General features: G+C 36.6%; 1 protein-coding gene across 1 annotated transcript in view; it reads left to right on the plus strand.

The window, feature by feature from the left end:
• Positions 1-13,862: 13,862 nt before the first annotated feature.
• Positions 13,863-20,031, plus strand: part of LOC129256873 (protein OS-9-like) — a 41,710-nt gene continuing 35,541 nt past the window's right edge. The window contains exon 1 of the mRNA XM_064097502.1: positions 13,863-14,113. Within this exon, the coding sequence (XP_063953572.1) occupies positions 13,958-14,113 (156 nt within the window). The 5' untranslated portion in view covers positions 13,863-13,957. The remainder of the gene's footprint in view (positions 14,114-20,031) is intronic.

A 20,031-nucleotide genomic window follows, 5' to 3' on the forward strand; every position in this document is an offset into this window, starting at 1 on the left:
AGCATATAACGCTGAAAATTTCTTTTCAAATTGGATGTAAAATAAGAAAGTTATGGCATTTAGATTTTGCTTGTTTCATTTAAAAAATCAGCGGTGATCATCGGATAGTTAATGATGTCACACAACATTCTTTGTATAGTTTATTGTATGAATCCTGACAATGCTTTAATTTGACGATAAGGAGACAAATCACAATAGGTTACAATATGTGACAATTATAAACATGTAATCAATTATTTTTGATAAGGAGAAAATAGAAATGTTTCATATTTCATTTAATCCAATACAATATAAATAATCAATGAGTAACGTCATCGGTTTTCCCATTTGCACAATGATGTGCATAAAGCTATTTTGTGAAATTAAGCATTATGCAGTCCGTCCCAGAAAAAATGAAATCGTAATTTAGTGTAGTTTTTCGCCATCATAATCATAATTTGCTTAGTAAGATGTAGGCCTACCAAATTTCTATTTGCACGAGCCAATAACAATCTTAAATTGGTTTTTTCTGGCTTCGATGATGATGATGAACAGCATTTGTATAGCGCCATTTAGCTGTAAAAAAAACCCAAAACACATTCAAAGGGGCTGGCTCCTTAATATGTCACACATCATTTGCTGGAAAAGATGGGTCTTAAGTTCAGATTTGAAGGTCTAATTGCATGTAACAACATTGAGACCTTCAGATTTGAAGGTCTCAATGCTGTTACAATTACAAAGTTGGATTTAGAGAATTCCAAAGACGAGGAAAAGATGGATATTCAATTTTTGACACACTTTATTATATATAATTTCTTATTTTGATTTTGATCAGCGTTAAAGCTGTTTAATAAGGATCTTTCTCTTTTTCAGAGAACATTTCATGTTGGGATGCACTTTTTCACTAAAAGCATATTTGATGTTTATGATGGTATTTCAATGCATTATTGTATTCTACACATTAAAAATGAAATAATTCCAACCATTTTAATACAATTTTACATAGAAATAAATGGAATAAAGACTCAAAAGTAAACATCGCATGAATTAACGATATCTCAAAGATGTAATGTCTACTTTAAATCGGCTCCGTTTACTATGTTTTGGTATTCAAAGCAATGCATGATGAACGATATTACATACAAATTCGTTAATTTCCTTTTACCACATTGCTCTATATGCGGAGAAAATAATTTATGAATGATCATCATTACACCTATAAGAATAAGATATTACAACCTTGACAGATTTATAATAACATACAATTCAATTCATGTTTTTAATATAACAAATTCCGATTAGGCCTACTTGTTTATCAAGTAAATTTCTGCGTTTTGACATGAAAATAGGAATTAGATGGTGTATGTAGACATGGCAGATATAGTTGGCTAACCAATTAGGCAGGTGGGCCATACACGATCTGTACTACGGTAAAAGCAAATTACACCAGCCAAACAAGACAATGTTATTATAAGAGAGAAAAGGAAGCAAACGTGAAGTTATATGTAATGGCGTAATTTTCTATTGGTTGGTTTTAGATAACAGTATCAGAAAAACTTGATTCCGGATGAGCCAAACGACCTATATTTAGCATGTTTAGTGTTCCTGCTTGATCAATTTTCTTTGCTGTATAATTTCGGTAACTATATTGACATCAACACTTTATGATAACTAAGAAAAATCTTAACGTCTAAAGTAGCTTAAAAAGTATAAGCCTACCAAAGATTCTTAAATTTTGATCTACACTTTAATACCCATTTACTTTCAAATCATCACGTTGTGATGTTTTAAAAGTAATCTGGGTAGATACAATATTATATGCCCTGTCGACATTCGAATGCCTCTGATATGAAGCCATTAATCATTGTTAATGGTTGTGATTGGTCAATGTAAAATATTTTAATCCATTTTTGTATTGAGCGAACAAATTTAAATTAAGAATTTTTGAGAAAAAAAAATAGAAAACTGAATCAAACGCTATTATCATCTTCAGCAGTATGCATGGAAGTAAAAAAAAAAAAAAAAAAAGGATACCCTTTTTTATCATTAAAACTACCAGCCATAAGTCGATCGCTTTTGATATTTTTTAATGATACTTGGTTTGGTAGATATGATTTATTTCTCCCTCCAACAGCAATACAGGTTTATATGAAACTCTCAAGCGAAATCAGCCTCCATTTTGGTTTGCCTGCATATATAGCAGAGCGCGAACTCGTACAGGCGCCGCTTTTCCGAAGGCGGCGGCGGTGGTACGTGGCGCCGTCAATATTGAAATCTTAACCAGGGTTAAGTTTTTGAAATGTGATAACTTTGAAAGTATATGAATCTAGTTAGACATGAGGGTAATGGTGTATCACTAAATACCCTGTCTGAGTTCCATGTCACATGACCAAGGTCAAAGGTCATTTAGGGTCAATGAACTTTGGCCATGTTGGGGGTATTTGTTGAATTACCATCATAACTTTGAAAGCTTTATGAGTCTCGTAGTTAATGAAACGTGGATATAAGGGTAATCAAGTATTACTTATCGTCATGAAGGAGTCTTAGGTTGCATGATCAAGGTCAAAGATCATTTAGGGTCAATGAATATCGTATCTTATATCATATGGCGTTTTTGTGAATAATTATTCAATAGTGGTTTTCAAAACCGGCACTGCTGCTATATTGAATCGTGTAATGCAGGCGAGACTGCCAGAGGCGATCCACTTATTTAAAGAATTCACTCGGTTTTAGATTTCGATCCTATTAGGTATATGGGATAAAATGCCCATCCTTTCCGTAATAGATAATTGTACAGAGTTCATAAGAATAAAGAACCGACCTAAATCGGATAAGTAAAATTCATAAAATTCGTAAGAAAGTCTATTCTAACCCACTTAACGAAATGAAAATTTCCCGTTTCTACTCTGACTCTTTAAAACTGAAAGTATATAGTTCTAGTGCCCTATAATGTTAGATAGATTTTCGCAGTTCGTTTGACAAAGTGGGCGCACTTGATTTTCAAAAAATAGCGTTCACACACTAGCGTACCTAAGGGGGGGCAGGGGGCAGACTGCCCCCCCCCCTGACGAGTCACAAGCAAAAAAAAAAGAAGAGAAAAAAGTGAAAGAAAAATGAAAAGAGGAAAAAGGAAAGAGAGAAAGGGGGAGGGGAAAAAGAGGAAAGAGTTGAAGAGAAAGGGAAAACAAATCTAGACTGCAGACTGTCGGAAAAAATGATAAACTGTCGGGCACACGGGGCTGTTCCAAATGATTCGGTTTTTTAGTTCCACCATCTTTATCGGTAAATGTCAATTAAACTGTACACTTTTATCGGTAAACTGTGATTTTTACGCAATTCGACATTTAAAGCTATCTGTACCGATAATGAGGACGGACTGGGCTGACCAGGGACTGGAAAAATGTAGAAAACAACTTTTAGGTAATAAAATTATAACAACAAAAATTTCGCTCGCGCTACGCGCTCGCATCAATTTTTTTAGTTGGATACCTAAAAATAAATGTCTAGTTTTCAGGTTGAAATATCAAAAATTTTCAGCTCGTACTTCGCGCTCGCGTCAATTGATTGGTTAGAAACTAATTTCTTCACGGTTACAAAAAGTGCTTATAATATCCAGTTCTTAGGCCGGAATATCAAAAATTTCAGCTCGCGCTTCGTGCTCACATATCACTGGTATATCCATCCTGTTCATAGTTAAAGGAAGTGCTTAGAATGACCGGTTTTCAGGTCGGAATAAAAAAATCAAAAATATATAATTAGAAACCAATTTGTTCACGGTTACAGGAATTGCTTAGAATATCAAGTTCTTAGATTGGAATATAACAAATTTCAGCTCGAGCTTCGCACTCGCATAAAATTCCATCCTGTTCCTAATTAAACGAAGTGCTTAGAATGTAAAGTTTTCAGGTGGAAGTATCAAAAAATTTCAGCTCGCGCTTCGCGCTCACGCCAATTAATTGTTTTTAATTACCATCTTGTTCATAGTTTAAAAAAAAGAAAAAAGGTGCTAAGAATGTCAATTTTCTGGGGGGAATATCTCAAATTTTCAGCTCGCTCTTCGCGCTCACATCATTATTCAGTTGAAACCAATTTGTTCATGGCCTTACGAAAAGTGCTTAGAATATCAAGTTCTTAAGTCGGAATATCAAAAGTTTTAGCTCGTTCTTCGCGCCCGCACGACTGTTTAGATAATCACTCTGTAAAACTGCTTAGAATGTCTAGTGTCCAGATAGGAATATCAAAATTTTTAACTCGCGCTTCGCGCTCGCATAATTTATTAAGGAAGATACCCATCCTATTCATAATTAAGTGTACAAAATGTATCGTTTTAGGTCTAAATTTTCAGAAAAAATTCAGCTCGCGCTTCGCACTCGCAATTATTATTTTTATATTATTTCAGTGTAAATTGTAAGGCACGTGCCAGTGAAGGTGTAAACTTTTTTTTGGGGGGGGGGTGGCTGGGGCTTGTCAACATTTCTGTAAACAAAAATGTCCCCCTTTAAAATCGTGGATCTGCCCCTGGGTTGGATATAGATGAGTATTGGTCGTCGGACGTCGGTAATCGGTACTGATATATGTCGGTAATCAAGGTCCTCCACCATCCCCCCCCCCCCCCCCCACTGGAAAAGGCCTAGCTATCCCTAGCTATACCCCTGCTTACACATTCTTCTGGTTATTACCGTCCCCCTTTCTATCCTATGTACCCGATCCCTTCGTCCGCCTATATATCTTTCTCCAATTTAAATTCCCACAACCTTCTGACATTCCTGCCAGTGAGAGAGTGATTTTCCCCATATCTAGTGATATATCAAGTTACTGTCGCATATATTTTCACGTTCATATCTATTTTTTATGAGTGAATGGATGCATTTATTTTTGTTTTAACTGTGTATATGGAAATAAAACAAATGCAAATCAATACATGAATGCAACTGATTTCAATGTCAAATATCTCTTTTATAATGTCTCTAAATGAGCAGAATAGGAAATATAATGTAAACAACTTCAAGGAGGAATAAAAGAAGTATTTTAATATAAACATTGCAATTACCACTTGATTATATCGATCATGATCCAATACATTTTATTTCTGGAATTTCGACAATAAAGTGCAATCACCCGAAAGCAAATATCAGTAGTAGCAAGATCCTAAATGTTTTATTTGGCACCCCCTTGGTAACCTTTCCCACCTTCAGTGCCACTTCCAGACCTACACATCCAAACGTGTATAGGGGGGGGGGGGCTGCAAAATGCAGGGCAACGAGGACTGCGAGTATATCCTCGTGTATTGGTAATTTTATCACCGAATGTATAATTTCTGCACGTTTCACATCATGTAAAAAGGCTAAATAATAATTGAAAAAAATGTTCGCTCGCTTCACTCGCTCGAAAATTAAACACTGTGAAGTTGATATTTGGGCAATGATTATTAGCCCCCCCCCCCTTGAAAAAACTGATTGTGCGCATACGTCCATGCCTACTACCCCCCCCCCCCACCTTGCTCATCCTTGTCGCCCCCCCCCCCCCCCTGACGAAGTATACCAGGTACGCCACTGCGTTCACATCAACAATTTCTCTAATATTATTTTCTGAGTAGAGTTTTATGATAATGATATTGAGTTTCTAATACCAATAGTGTTATTCAACATATTTATCTTGTCCATGTTTAAACAAATAGAGGGCTTTTCTCTTAGCTCCATCCAACGTGTTCTAGACCTTACCTTCCATCTATTTGTTTTAATGCACTGTTTGTAATCGTGAACAGGATGCGAAACAATGCGAATGATAAAGAGTGAACTGAAATAGATATACTAATTTGAAAGGGGACAATTAAAAAGCTATTAGTGGGAATAAATGAATAGGATACGTATCTCACTAATCAAAATAATGCGAGCGCGTGGCGCCAGCTGATTCTTTTTTATGTTCATCACTTTTTTGTAATCATGATCTGGATGCATTTTTCGCCAAAACACAATTATAATGAATCCTGGAATCAGGAGCAGTATATTTTATTCATATTGACTTGCAATTTTTGTTTTAACCAAACAAATTATCATCCTTTTTAGCAGATTATTATCTCCCTCAAAAGGCAATGCGAACGCAAAGCGCGAGGGGAATATTTTTATTCATTATTATTTATTTATTCATAATACATATGGGACATTATAGGAAAAGGGGATAAGCACAGGGGAAGAGAGATAGAGGGAGGAAGGGGAGAGAGATAGAGAGAGAGAGTGAATGAGAGAGAGAGAGAGAGAGAGAGAGGGGGAGGGGGAGAGAGGGGGGGATTATCTGTGAGACAGGGGGGTAGGACTGCAAAATAGAAAGAGAAAATTTAGTAAAGTAAAAAAAAAAAAAGAAAGTGGAGGAGAGGAGAGTGCACATGAAGAACATAGACGAAAACAAAATAATTATGTATTATAATGACATGAAAGTCTCTATCTACCTCAACATATTTATCCGACAGGCGACAAGTTGTCGGATGTGACAACTTTCCTTGATTTTGATTGGCTAAGGTGCATGGGCGGAAATCTGTCCCGAAAGGTAGGGGGGACAACAAGGGCTGATCCAGCCTTCGCCAATAGGGGGGGGGGGGCGAAAACATTTTCAGCCATAATTATGTTAATCCCCGATCGGCCGCTCGGAGGTAATTTTTGTCTATTTCATTGAAGGAGTAGACCTCATGGTCACTTTTTAGCTTTATTCTTATAAATCAACATGAATATATGATATCATTGTCCTTTTTGGGGGGGGGAAATTTATGTATTTTTTCCCTAAAATTTGAACATTCTGGGCAATGTTTGTTATCCTGAAAAAGATGTATATACAACTAAATATTTACTACAACCGCGAAGTGCGAGCAGAGGTTAACTGATGGAAAAGGTACCTGTTAAAGACTGCTTGCAATTAGCCATGAAGACGTTACATATTTCAACAATCAAATAATGCGAACGCGAAGCGCGAGCTGAAATTTTTTGAAATTTTTACCTAAAGACTGGAAATTCTAAGCACTTTTTGTAATTTAAACATATAATAGGTATATAACTAAACAATTGATGCGAACGCGAAGCGCGAGCGGAAAGTTTTGAGTTTAGACCTAAGAACGAGACACTCTATTCATGTTTTGTAAATCATGAAAAGGATGAGTAATTGGGGTCTTTCTTACACCCGGTCCTTACATTAATAAAGCGAGTGCAAAATGCAGCCAGAAAATGTTCATATACGTTTAATTTGAATTGATCGAAAAGGTACTTGTTAAGGACTGCTTGCACTTAGCCATGAATACATATTTCAACAATCAATGCTAGCGCGAATCGCGAGCTGAAAATTGTTGACATTATTTCAAAAAGAATCGAAAATTCAATCAATTTTTGTAATCGTGAACAGGGTAGCTATATAACTAAACAGTTGATGTAAGCGAAGCGTGAGCAGAAAAATTCGAGATTTAAACCTAAAAACGGGACACTCTACTCATGTTTTGTAAATCATGAAAAGGATGAGTAATAGGGGATCTTTTAATAATGCGAGCACAAAGCGCGAGCAGAAAATTTTTGATATTGTGATCTGAAACTGGATAATGATTTAAATAGAGAACAAATTGAATATCTGAATAAACATTAGCGTGTTTCAGATTTAGACCTAGAATCTCGGCATTTTACACATCTATCAGCAAGCGCGAGCTTAAACTGTTTGATATTCCGATCTGAAAAAAGAGTCAATTTCAGCTTTATATTTCAAGCACTTTGTAGGAAAATTGTGAGGTGGATATGGATCGCACTTAATAAAGAGCTGATATTTTTCATTATTATTTGAGTTTTGACATAGGACCGGGACATCCTTAGGACAAGTCATATGAAAATGATGACTATCTTCCTATTCCTCTTACTATATAAGCGCGAGATGAAACAAAAGGGACAATTTAATTATTAAATTTATATCTTTTTTATTAATGCATAATGTGGGCGAGAAATCTGATGATATTATGGCCTGAAAATTGGACATTTCAAGCACTTTTGTAATTAGGAATAGAATGCATCAGTTAAAATATTTTTAACCATCAATGGGAGCGCAAATCGCGAGCCAAAATCTTTGATAAACTGTCATGAAAATCAATATTGAGACATACATAAATCGCCAATCAAAATACGAGTAGCACTATCTGCTGCGTTTTGACAATCAGACTTGAAAAGGGATATTTTCAAACTAAATGGAATACACAAAAATAATAGGTACTGAATAAATCGAATTTGGCGAGCGCTCAGTGCGAGTAGAAAATGTCAATATTCAGACCATAAAGCTTAAACTTTTACAGATCACTTAAAAAAAAATCTGTTTGTAAATCACACAAAATAATGAAAGTTCGATTTCCGAGGTGAAATGTATAATGTATATTGACTTCCAAACATGATATTTAAGCTCCATATTAATTGAAAAATTACCTAACAGGCAATGCGAGCGCGAAGCGCGAGCGAAAATTTTTTATAGTGACATGAAAGATTCCTTTTTATCTTCCAAGTTTTCCCCTCATCTTATTTTATTCACTCTGGAAAATTTGACAAGCAAAAAAAAAAAACAAAGGTAAGGTCATTTAGTCCAAAATACATGTATTATTTCGAATGTGAATGATGCATTTTTCTCCATCATAAAAGACCAAAAATAGTAGGGGGGACATTTGATATTGTGTCCCCCTACTATTTTTGGTAGGGGGGACACGTCCCCCCTGGGATTTCCGCCCATGCTAAGGTGGACTGTCGGATAAATCGGGTCTTGTCGGATAAAACGTATACGACTCCCAAGTCTGTCATCGTCATCAGTACAGAACTGCATCAAATTCACGACCCTAAACGATAAATAATGTATGGCCTACAATTTGAGATTGATACCGACAAAATGTGGTTGAAATCAAGAACGAACATGGCACTCAAAGCAGTTGGAATGTTGGAACAGCACTGCGTGATTCCGACAGGCAGCATTATGGGCTCCGCATATCGTCTTCCTCTTTCCATTCCCTCGCTCTCTTCTTCTTCTTATCCTTTATTTATCTTTTTATCATCTCCCCCCCCTCTTTCTCTTTACCCCTTTCTTCTTTTTTTCACCTTTCATTCTTTCCCCTTTTCCCCTTCCCCTTCAGTTCCTCTCGCCCTTTTTTTTTTTATCAATTTCCCGACATGCTCGCAGATTTACTGACGGTGGGGCGAGCGCGAAGGGGGGGGGGGGTGTCGCATCCTACACCCTCCACTTTTGCTACGGCCTTGCCTATATTAGGGTATGTCTGAATGATTAATGAAATCCCTGTGTGCACATCTTTTAGACACCTGCATAGGATCTTAGTCAGGTCCAGATTTGAGAAAAGTAGACTGCCTTAGGCAAATCGTGTTAATGCAGAATTGAAAAGTGTTACAGCATAATTTGAGGGCGCTGAGTCCAAATATGCTGTTTGCCAACCTTGATTTTGATGTTAAAATCATCAAATTGGCAAAAACAATATGGCCGCCATTCTACATCCTTTTTTGCTCTATTTTGAACCCCAAAATTTGTATTAAAAAAATGTTTGTCAACTGTTTTTGGTACTATTTTATTTTGATCTCAGAAATAACATACTAAAAATCAACTAAAATTCGCATCCGGGAAAGTGGTTATTTTCAAGATGGCGTCTGAGATGGCCGCCATTGCACTCAAAATTAATATAACTGACTCTTTATCTGCCCTATAAAGACCTTTTTTTGGTGCATACACGACTTGCATTCAACGGTGTATAGAGGGTAAAAGGAAAGAGTGAAAATAAGCACTCCAGGATACCTGAAAATCCAAGATTTCGTAAAAATGGCTGCCATGGCCTAAAAATTTACAATGAATGCCTTTTATTTGTTGTTTTTTCATTGGTGATTTTAAGGGTCAAGTAGTAAACTGTGACAAGTTACAAGGACATTCAACGGTCCACTATGTCCAAAAATCCAAGATGGCTTTCAAAATTGGAGTCTAAAATAACTCTTATCTAAAAACCCTAAAACCCGACATAGTTTGTTTAATATCTGCCTTGGGGATATAATGTTGATACCTATAACCCATGGTTAAGCGGGTCAAAAATATGTTGGAACAAGGAACAAAGACAGTTTGTGGTCCTCCATGTCCAAAAATCCAATATGGTTTGCAAAAATGGAGCATAAAATGTCTGTCGTTAATTACAAACCGACACAGTTTGTTTAATAACCGCCTGGCGAATATGATTTTGTAGTATAACCCATGGTTTAAAGGGTCAAGTATTACATTGTGACAAGTAACAAGGACAGTTAGTGGTTCCAGCATGTCCAAAAATCCAAAATGACTTCCAAAAATGGAGTCTATAATGGCCGTTCTTACCAAAAAACTGACATAGTTTGTTTAAAATCAGCCTGGAGTATATGATTTTGGTGTTTAACCCATGGCTTAAAGGGTCAAATAATAAAGTAGGATAAGTTATACAAGGACAGTCAGAGGTCCAGCATGTCCAAGAATCCAAATATGCTTCCAAAATTGGAGTCTAAAATGGCTATTGTTACCTTAAAACTGACATAGTTTGTTTAATATCCGCCTGTGGTATATGCTTATGTTATCTAACCCTTGGTTTAAAAGGTCAAGTAATACATAAAGGATAAGTAAGAAGGGCAATTAATAGTCCTGTCTGTCCAAAAATCCAGGATGACTACCAATACAGGAGTCTAAAATGGGTGCTGATACTTAAAAATTGACATAATCCATTTAGAATCCATCTGGGAGATATGATTTCGGTGTCTACACCATGGTTTCAAGGGTTTAATAATACTTTTGGATTAGTTACAATTCTGTGAAGCTGTCCATTTTGCTTATTATTCAAAGATGGCTTTCAAAATGAGTCTAAAAAGACTTCCATCACTTAAAAAATATAATTAGATGAAATAATCTACACTATTGTGGCTTGCAAGGCTGAAATAATAAATCGGGACAAATAACAAGGATGGTCAGTATTGTCCTTTTCGTTGTAAAAGTCCAAAGCGACTTCTAAAATTGCGTAAAAATAACTGCTGTCCCCTAATCATGAAACCACATAGGATAGTCCTAAGCACTATTAATGACGTGTCTTGAAATTCTTATCAGCGAATTATGGTTCTTTTTAGGTGAAAGTGTACCGTATTTCTTAAAGTTTGTTTTCGGATGTTTACTTGTTGTTGCACCACCATCTAATTTTGTCACTAACTCTTGTAAAACATATTTTTATGAGTCTTAAATACATAGCAGAGGCACCAAAATAGTGGCGCTAGATGGGATATGAAGTATTGCCATTTTTGTATCAATGTTGGCCAATTCGAATGCAATTTTTGGAGTGTTCTGCAATTTTTTGACAAAATGGACAACAGCGTATCCCTGTAATTCGTCTTCACCTATATTATTTGGCCCTTAAAATCATGAGAAAGATACAAAAATGTCTCTAGGTAGGCCTATATAGTATGTGCACTATGCAGCAATTCTTTAAGAAATAGCAAGCATCTTTTAAGCCATCATGTTTTTTTTGCAAAACAGCACCACTGATACTCCTTGAAAATTTTCCAATGTAATTTTTCTCCTTGGAACCATGATTTTTTATGTTTTATTTTTTTCTCGGTAGACCGCAAAATTATTTCTACCGGGTGGATATTATAAGAATTTGGACCATTTCAAAGTTACAACGTTCATTATATAGACGCCATTTTGGAAGGTCATCTTGGATTCTCTGACAACGTACTCACTGACTATCTTGTAAACATGTCCTGATTCATTATTTGCCTTGAAAGCTTTTTTATGATTTTGATTTTGATGACTTACTTTAATTTTTGGAGTTGATGGTACAAACACTGCCGTTTTGGATGCTATGTTGGATTTCCAGGTACCCTGGACAACCTTTTGTAACTATAACCTGTCTCAACAGATTTTAACACTAAGTTTCATGAAATAGACATCTATACCCTAAAAGTTATCAAAAACTTAACCTCGGTTAAGATTTGATGTTGACCTTGCCGCCGCCATGGTCATCGCCGCCGTCGGAAAAGCGACGTCCATGTCATGCTTCTGGTATGCAGGCGAGTAAAAAATGAAGGACACGTTAAAATATCACAACATGATTATGCCAGCATCGCCCCAAAATCATCAAATATTTGGCCATATTATTTATCAATCAGCAGCTGTGAATCATGGCAGCCATCTTGGAATTAAAGATGGCTAACGAATCAATCGGATGCATTGTGTTTGCAACCCAGGGTATAAAAAATAAGGCATAGACCCCAATTTTTGAAATATAATCACCAATAAAAATCGCTTAATAGGCCTATGGGAAACTGCATTCAAAATGCCGCCATTTTGTTTTTTTTTGCCGATTTGAGGATGAAAACGTCGAAATCAAGTTTGGCAAACAGCATTTTTGGATTCAGCACCCCTGAATTACCTTAAAACAATCGATAAATAAGCATTAACACAAAATGCCTATTAAGCACTTTTTCTGAGCACATTTTTTAAAATCTGGACCTGACTATCTGTCTTTTGTGCGTCCTATTGGTCTATCTTTTGAATCCTCGCTAATACTACAGTCACACGGCCATGCCTAAGGACCTGCGGATGCCTGCATATTTGGATAATGAAAATGCGTAATTTTTACCTCAATAATGGAAATTTAAGCAAAAGTTACCTATATTCTTTTTATTTTATTTTATGCCATTTGCGCTACGCATGACCGAATCAATTGATGTTGAAGACAAAAGGTGCAGAGACCCCTTTTTCCAAGTTTTTGAAAACTTGATGAAAAGACAGATGCTGATGTAAATACTTTCATCGATGTCTGAGCTGGCAAAAATCTTTTGATTGGACCCTTTTTCTTACAAAGGATTGTTAATAAGTGAATGTACTTGCACACCATTAACGAGGAGATCGTACCACATTTGGACCAACATATTGTTGAGGGACAGTTGTGAGGAGTGTACAGGTATCTTTGGTGGATTCAGGACGGAGCTCCTGCCCATCGTTCCAACATCATTCGTGATATAGACTCTTTGGACATTACGTTGTTGCCCTCAACCATGGCATTAAAAAGCCACCAAGATCGCCTGACCGCACGCCCTTTGATTATTTCCCTTAGGGACACTTAAAAATAAGGTTTTTGCAACTCTTCCCCACGATTTTGATGACTTGCAGGGTCTCCTCGTCTTCCTTTAAAATTATTTCTTTTCTGTCTTAAGCTGTATAATGTATTTAAAAACAATGTTTTCTGCATACTCTGTTTTATGTATACCTGTATGTTTTATCATGTACTTATTGTTTCATACACACTTGTATGTTTGTCATGTATTCGAACTCAAAGTTGGAAGACAAATAAAATAAAAATTCGATATGAGGTGGATGCTTTGGACAATGATCCGGCATTGCCATTGGTGAGACGAGCTGTCCAATATATCCTTCAACGCTTCTGGTTTTGTTTTCAAAGGAGAGGATGACATGTTGAAGGTGTGGGTAAATAAGACCAGGTCCATGATAAGACATACACTTTTCACTCATCATTTCAGAGAAATGCCTCAAGTAACACTTCATTCCAAAAAATTACTTTGGAAAACATATTATTCTATCAAGTTCACATTTTACCCACTTTACCAAAACTTGGAAAAAATGGTCTCTGCACCTGTTGTCTTTAAAAGCGATTGATTTGGTCATGCGTGGCACAAAATGATACAAATAGGGTATCAATTGAAAGCTGATGAGTTTCTCATATATATCCATGCAGAATAATTTCACAAAATTAAATATGATCCTAATATCAGCCCTCTAGATTTGGATTACCTTTTTTTTGAAACGCACTGTATACAGCTAACGAGCGCGAGCCAATCACATGCAAGCAAATCATCATAGCAGTCGAACTTTGGTGCGGTACGCGTACGGTGCAAGCATGCATGCAGTGATAAAGTAAACCGAGGACTTTCAGCTCGTTACGTGAGACGAGAAGATGGGATTGAAGCGAATAGAAAACATCGCACTCGCGTTGTTTTTAACCAACATTACCATGTTGGCAGGGACATCAGTATATTTCTTGGATATAGAAGAACTCAAAAGCATCCATTATGACATAGATATCCTTGAAAATCCTGTTTTATATGGAAGAGTAAGTAGAGATTTGTTCATGTACGGTCCCATATGTATATTTTTACGTGTTGTATGGTATAGGCTACCTCAGGCTCAGGCGATGTTCGTGCAGGCTCCACTCCACTTCACTACCGCTACACTACGCTCCACCTACCCGAACATCGGGACAGTGAACTAGATCGGATATTCCGAGTCATAAAAGGTGGGATGGCAATCATGGTTATCGTAAAAATTAAAGAAAAAAAATATAAAGAAGGATATGAATGACTTAATATCTTACTTTACACCCGTAAGTGCCGTATTTCACTCCGTGTCCATCCTCCGGTTATCCTCAAAATTTGTGATTTTGGGCCAGTATCTTTTTCCTCACACGTATTATTCACGGCCGATTTCAAAACATCGCATGCGATCGCGATCGATCAGCGACCGATCGCATGCGATGTTTTGAAATCGGCCGTGAATAATATGTGTGAGGAAAAAGATACTGGCCCAAAATCACCAATTTTGAGGATAACCGGAGGATGGACACGGAGTGAAATACGGGTGTAAAGTAAGATATTATTATTAAGTCATTCATATCCTTCTTTATATTTTTTTCTTTAATTTCTACGATAACCATGATTGCCATCCCACCTTTTATGACTCGGAATATCCGATCTAGTTCACTGTCCCGATGTTCGGGTAGGTGGAGCGTAGTGTAGCGGTAGTGAAGTGGAGTGGAGCCTGCACGAACATCGCCTGAGGTAGGTATAGGCGTACTACTAGTATAGTGAGTGATTGTATATTACCGAACGGCCTTGTAGTTGTATTACCGAACGCGCGCATCGTACGCGTCAGAAAATAATTTCATACGCTCAAAACTTTGCAACATCCTTCCAAAGGGAACTTGAATAGAAAGATGATGAAAAATGGTCAAAACACATTTTCAAAGTTATGATATTCTAAAAATATTAAAATATGGTCAAAATAGCTCACCAGTGATTTTGTTGTTTTCTCAATTTTTCCCATAGACCTTATCGCAAATAGATTCACGCAAAGGATCATGGGATCGCAAAGGGAGCAATAGCGCCGCTGTTGTCCGGATGCGACCATGCGAGCGCAAGCAGCCGACAATAAAGTGTACGATTTCCATAGTGTATCAAAATACGATCGACGCCGGCAGCCAACATTTTGCTAACTTCCAGTAAACGCCTCGTCATATTTGTTCCAGAGTCTAACATCACTTTTCTTCTTAATCATGGGTGGCAGAGATAGATGTGCTGTATAAAGCTGCAAGAATTACCACAGATTTTATGAAGACAAGTGCAATTTTCTTTCATTTTCGCGCACTGTCTGTGCGTATTTTGATCTGTGCAGCTGCTGTGCAAAGTGTGCTTGTATGCACGGACAGCGGGCATGCACTCTCGGCCCAGGGGTACGTCGGCGAGGCAGTGGAGGAAACTGGTCCCGGAATTCCAAGCAATAATAAAATGATGATCAATAAAACAAACTCTGCAGTAGATTTGATTACTTTAGTCTAGTTATATATTTTTTGTAATATCAATCGATAGTCAAGAATACATGTTTCATAATTAATTATCTCAATCATGATTTTATTCAGAGTAGGCCTATAAACCGAGCTGTGTTTTCTTTTTCTCTCCACAGATAGGCTACATAATATTATTGCATATTATTCAGGATCGTGGTCGGACATTCTGAAGTTTTATTGTTGGCATGCATAGACAAAATAATCATAATGAAATAGAAAAAAATGAGAATAGATGAAAGTATATTGAGAGAAAATTAAGCTAAAAAAAGAAAAAAGAAATTAATGAGGAAGGTGATTTGTAAGAGAAGTGACTGAATGCGATGAAATTAATTGAAGATGTAAATGTTGAAATAAGATTTTTTATCAAAAGAATGGAATATATATCTATATGAATTAAATATCCATCTGCTAAGTTTCAGACAAAATAAAATTACAGAGAGATTGGAGGGATAGGGCCTATACGGGATCATAAAATGTTTTAAATTGAGAGATTTATTCATCTTTATTCTGCATGTCATAGGCCTATTATTTTGTATGTCCTTAATATTATGTATATGTATATATATATATATACACTAGCTTATTTTGGGCTTTAGATTTGTCTCATGCACCAGAACTTGTATGATCAAACTAAACAGCCCGAGTTGCAAAAAAGGACTATATTTCACCCAAAATAACAAAAACTAGCTAAATTTATATGGAGATATATATGGTCTACATTATGATTCTCATGAATATTCTTTAATGGAAAAATATGCTATCTAATTCGGAACGCCGACGTGCTCTTTTCTAAAGTCGATCAGCATTGACCCGCAATCACCGTCTCACTTTCCCCACAAAATCTTCCCAAGTTTAGCCCCAGAAAACTTCGAAAATACAGTGAATATTGAGTTCATACTTTCACTGGGCAATCATGATACAAAGATTGTTTTATAAATCCACATTAAAGTATCCAAAATAATATAAATACGAAGAAATCAGACTAAAAAAAAAGCCTGGATTTTGAGTGACACTACACAAAACATATGGCGTTGTATGGCTTCCTGAAAGCCGATTCCGCGTTTGCCCCCTTTCGCATCCCATGATCCTCTGCGATGACAGACGCCCTCACGCGACAGACGCTATTTGCGATAAGGTCTATAGAAAACACACGTTCGGTAATACGATACCTTTTTCAAGTGACAAAAATATTTCACATGCGAAGAGGGGTCCGATTGGAAGCTAATATCGTAAAAAAGAAAAATGATTTCCGCAAAATTTTTACATATTTATATTTTGTAGGTAATTGTGTATTTATGGTGAAAGTTTGATGAATTTTATGAGAATAATGTGTTTGAGATATGATTGAATTCATGAAAAGTGTTCGGTAATACGATCCACTACCATACTACGTACTACGGCAGTGTTTTTTTTGTATCCTATTGCCGCACACCTTTATTTCAGGGCTTTAAAAATGACAACTTGAGAAAACACAATCAAGAAAAATTTTCATTTGCTATTCCAAATATGAAAATTACGCAAGCAGACTGTGTAGTAGAATTCTACATTGGGTGCGTTTGATTTTACATGCAATTAAGTGTATGGCAGTGAGTCCAAACTTCGCACGTGTCCATACTTCGCGGACTGTCATTATCTCAAAAACTAGCCGATGTCCTTAAAATCTGACATCATCAACGTGAAAAGCGACCTAAAATTACCCTTTGATGTAAGTTTCTTTAGGATGAGTTCAGTAATCATGAAAATATTGACAAAAGATCGGCAAATTTGTCACCGTTGGCGTAGCCAGGCGGCTTCTTGAGAGTAAAAATCATTTACTAACGTAGGCTTACTCTAAGCGAAGCCAGGGAGTCCTCCCTATTCATCTGCGTGTACCGCAAAAAACCCTGAAACTTTCGCCCCCGAGATTTCTACTTCTAAAAGATCTAGCTCTAAATCATGTACATGGGATAAAACTTCATTTCCAACATTTCTACGCTCTCGTTGTTATTTTTAAAACAAGAATTCATCAAAAAAATGAAAAAATATTGTGAAAAGACGGAAGAGACTTGCCTGATGTTTACGCCGCCATCTTGTTTCTTATTGTACTTCCCCAACGTTACGCGACGCTCGCGTCCAACAAGCATCACGATATCACCATTTTGCAAGCAGAAATCATCAAAAATGTGAGTAAAATGTGGTACTAACCGATTCTATAGCATTTTGCTGTCAATCTGGTATAAATATTTCACTTTTTGAGCTTGAGTTTTTGTTTAAATCTCCACAAAAACTTTGGTCCGCGAAGTTAGGTCACACTTTTCAGAACGGTTTTCCAGCACAGCGCGCATTCGCCGATCGGAATAGAAATTTTGAGATAGCGATACCGGCGAAACCCCTTGACCTACTTTACATTTTCGTCCATGATTTTATAGTTTAGGATCTTGCCGTCAATGTGGTAAATATTTCTTGAATTGGTTTTGTATAAATTATGAATATTTTGTGAACAAATTTAAGCCTGATGAATATTTTTGAAAAGTCCGCGAAGTTTGGACACCCCATCATACTATCAATGAGTATCAGCAATTTCATGTACTTCTGCATCAAATTTACAAGACAAAAATTAATTGTTTATATTTTTTTCATTGATTAATTATGCAAATAAGCGTATGAAATTTGCCCTAAATTTTTGTTTTGTAGGTTTTTGCCTTTAACTCTATTTATTAAGCTAGTAGAATGCTAATTTTTGGTGAGAGTGCTAGTACTAGTAGTAGTAGAATGCAAATTTTTGGTGAGAGTATCAATTTTCACATTTATAACAAATATCCATCAAAAATTGCAAAAAATATAATTTCTTATATATTTTTTGTTTTTTTTATTTGTATTTCTTTGTTTTTCGAACCTTTGTTTTTTCTGATGAACTTTTGTCGGGACCCTTTTGCGATTATAAGTAGCATAAAATAAATCTATTTGAAACGGGTCGTGTGGTCCAGCAATGGGTCGTGCGGTCCAGTGGTTAGAGCATTGGACTCAAAATCGCAAGGTTGTGAGTTCGAATCCCAACTCTGCCATTGTCTCCACTTTGATAAAAAGGCCCAAGAGTGATATCTGTCGTCTATTACGTCAGCCACTATGACTGATTAACCTAGACGTAAAATGTTTCCACGGTAATTGGTTATATACCAGCTTGGCGTTTACCAGCAAAAAATGCTGTCCTGCCGAGTTCCTACGGGAGTTACCACAAACAGAAAACAGAAACCAACAAAAGTAAAAAATAATCATACATTTACAACTTTTGGTTGAAAAACACAATTTGCATTGACCTTGTACATGGAATCATGTTTTTGAGCAATTTTGGGTCCAACATGCAGGTACAAAATGATGCGTAATTTCGAAACCGCGCACACAGGCATCGCAAATTTGGTCTCAAATGATGCGCAAGACTTGAAAGTAGAAAGTCAGCGAGCAGTGTAGTCAAAAAATTTCGCACGGCGGCGTAGTGACGAAACTTCTCGAGGGGGGGGGGCTCAATTTGACCTCCCCCAGTTTGATAAGGGTTAATATTGCATTAGGGGCCTACAGTAGGCCTTAAATGCACACTCAGACCCAACTGATAAACAAAACAAGCATGGTATACAATACTTGTTTAGAAGAGTGTGAAATACTTCATATATTTTTTTCTCATATCCAATGTTTTTATTCATAATTATGTTTGGGGAAAGTTGGAACATGTTCCAACTAGCCCCTTCAAATTTGTTCCAACTAACCCCGGAGGCCCATTTGACGTTCATAAGCTTACAGCACAAAACAGGGAACCTACCATGGCATATTAATAACCTCATTTTGTAGCTTGGTACAAGTGTCTAGTATACCCCCAAACTGGCCAACTTGATCTATAAACTTCTCTGAGATAATAAAACATTTCTGAAAGAGAAAAAAATTACTCTGAAGGTCAAAAAACAAAAATTCCTTTCTAACTTCACCAGGCTTGTTGCACATGTGTTGTCTGTAATATGGTAGATGGCTGTTGATAATGACAATAAATTGAGGGCAGTATTGCAGAAATTTATTTAAAGACGTTAAAGAAAAATACAATGTTTCAGCTTACCCCGCGTTCCAACTAACCCCGGTCTCCCCTATACCTTATGGTCGCAACACGATCATGATTGGCTGGCGCATTTGGCGCTCCGAAACTACCCGGAAATCAATTGACTTTGTGCATGTAGCGATAGATTCTACAAACTCATGAACACGATGTAATATCGACGATACTTCGTAAGATTTTGATGGAAAAGCAAAAAATAATCAAAATTTGCTTACCTGTGTGGTATCGGTGAGAAAAGAGATCCTTTCATAATTGATATGAAATATTGGAAAGTGGAATTCTAGGTCGATTTTGGTACGAGGTGACAGAGTATTGCAGACTTGTTTTGATG

The sequence above is a fragment of the Lytechinus pictus genome, chromosome 3 (assembly GCF_037042905.1).
Source record: "Lytechinus pictus isolate F3 Inbred chromosome 3, Lp3.0, whole genome shotgun sequence".
NCBI lineage: Eukaryota > Metazoa > Echinodermata > Echinoidea > Temnopleuroida > Toxopneustidae > Lytechinus > Lytechinus pictus.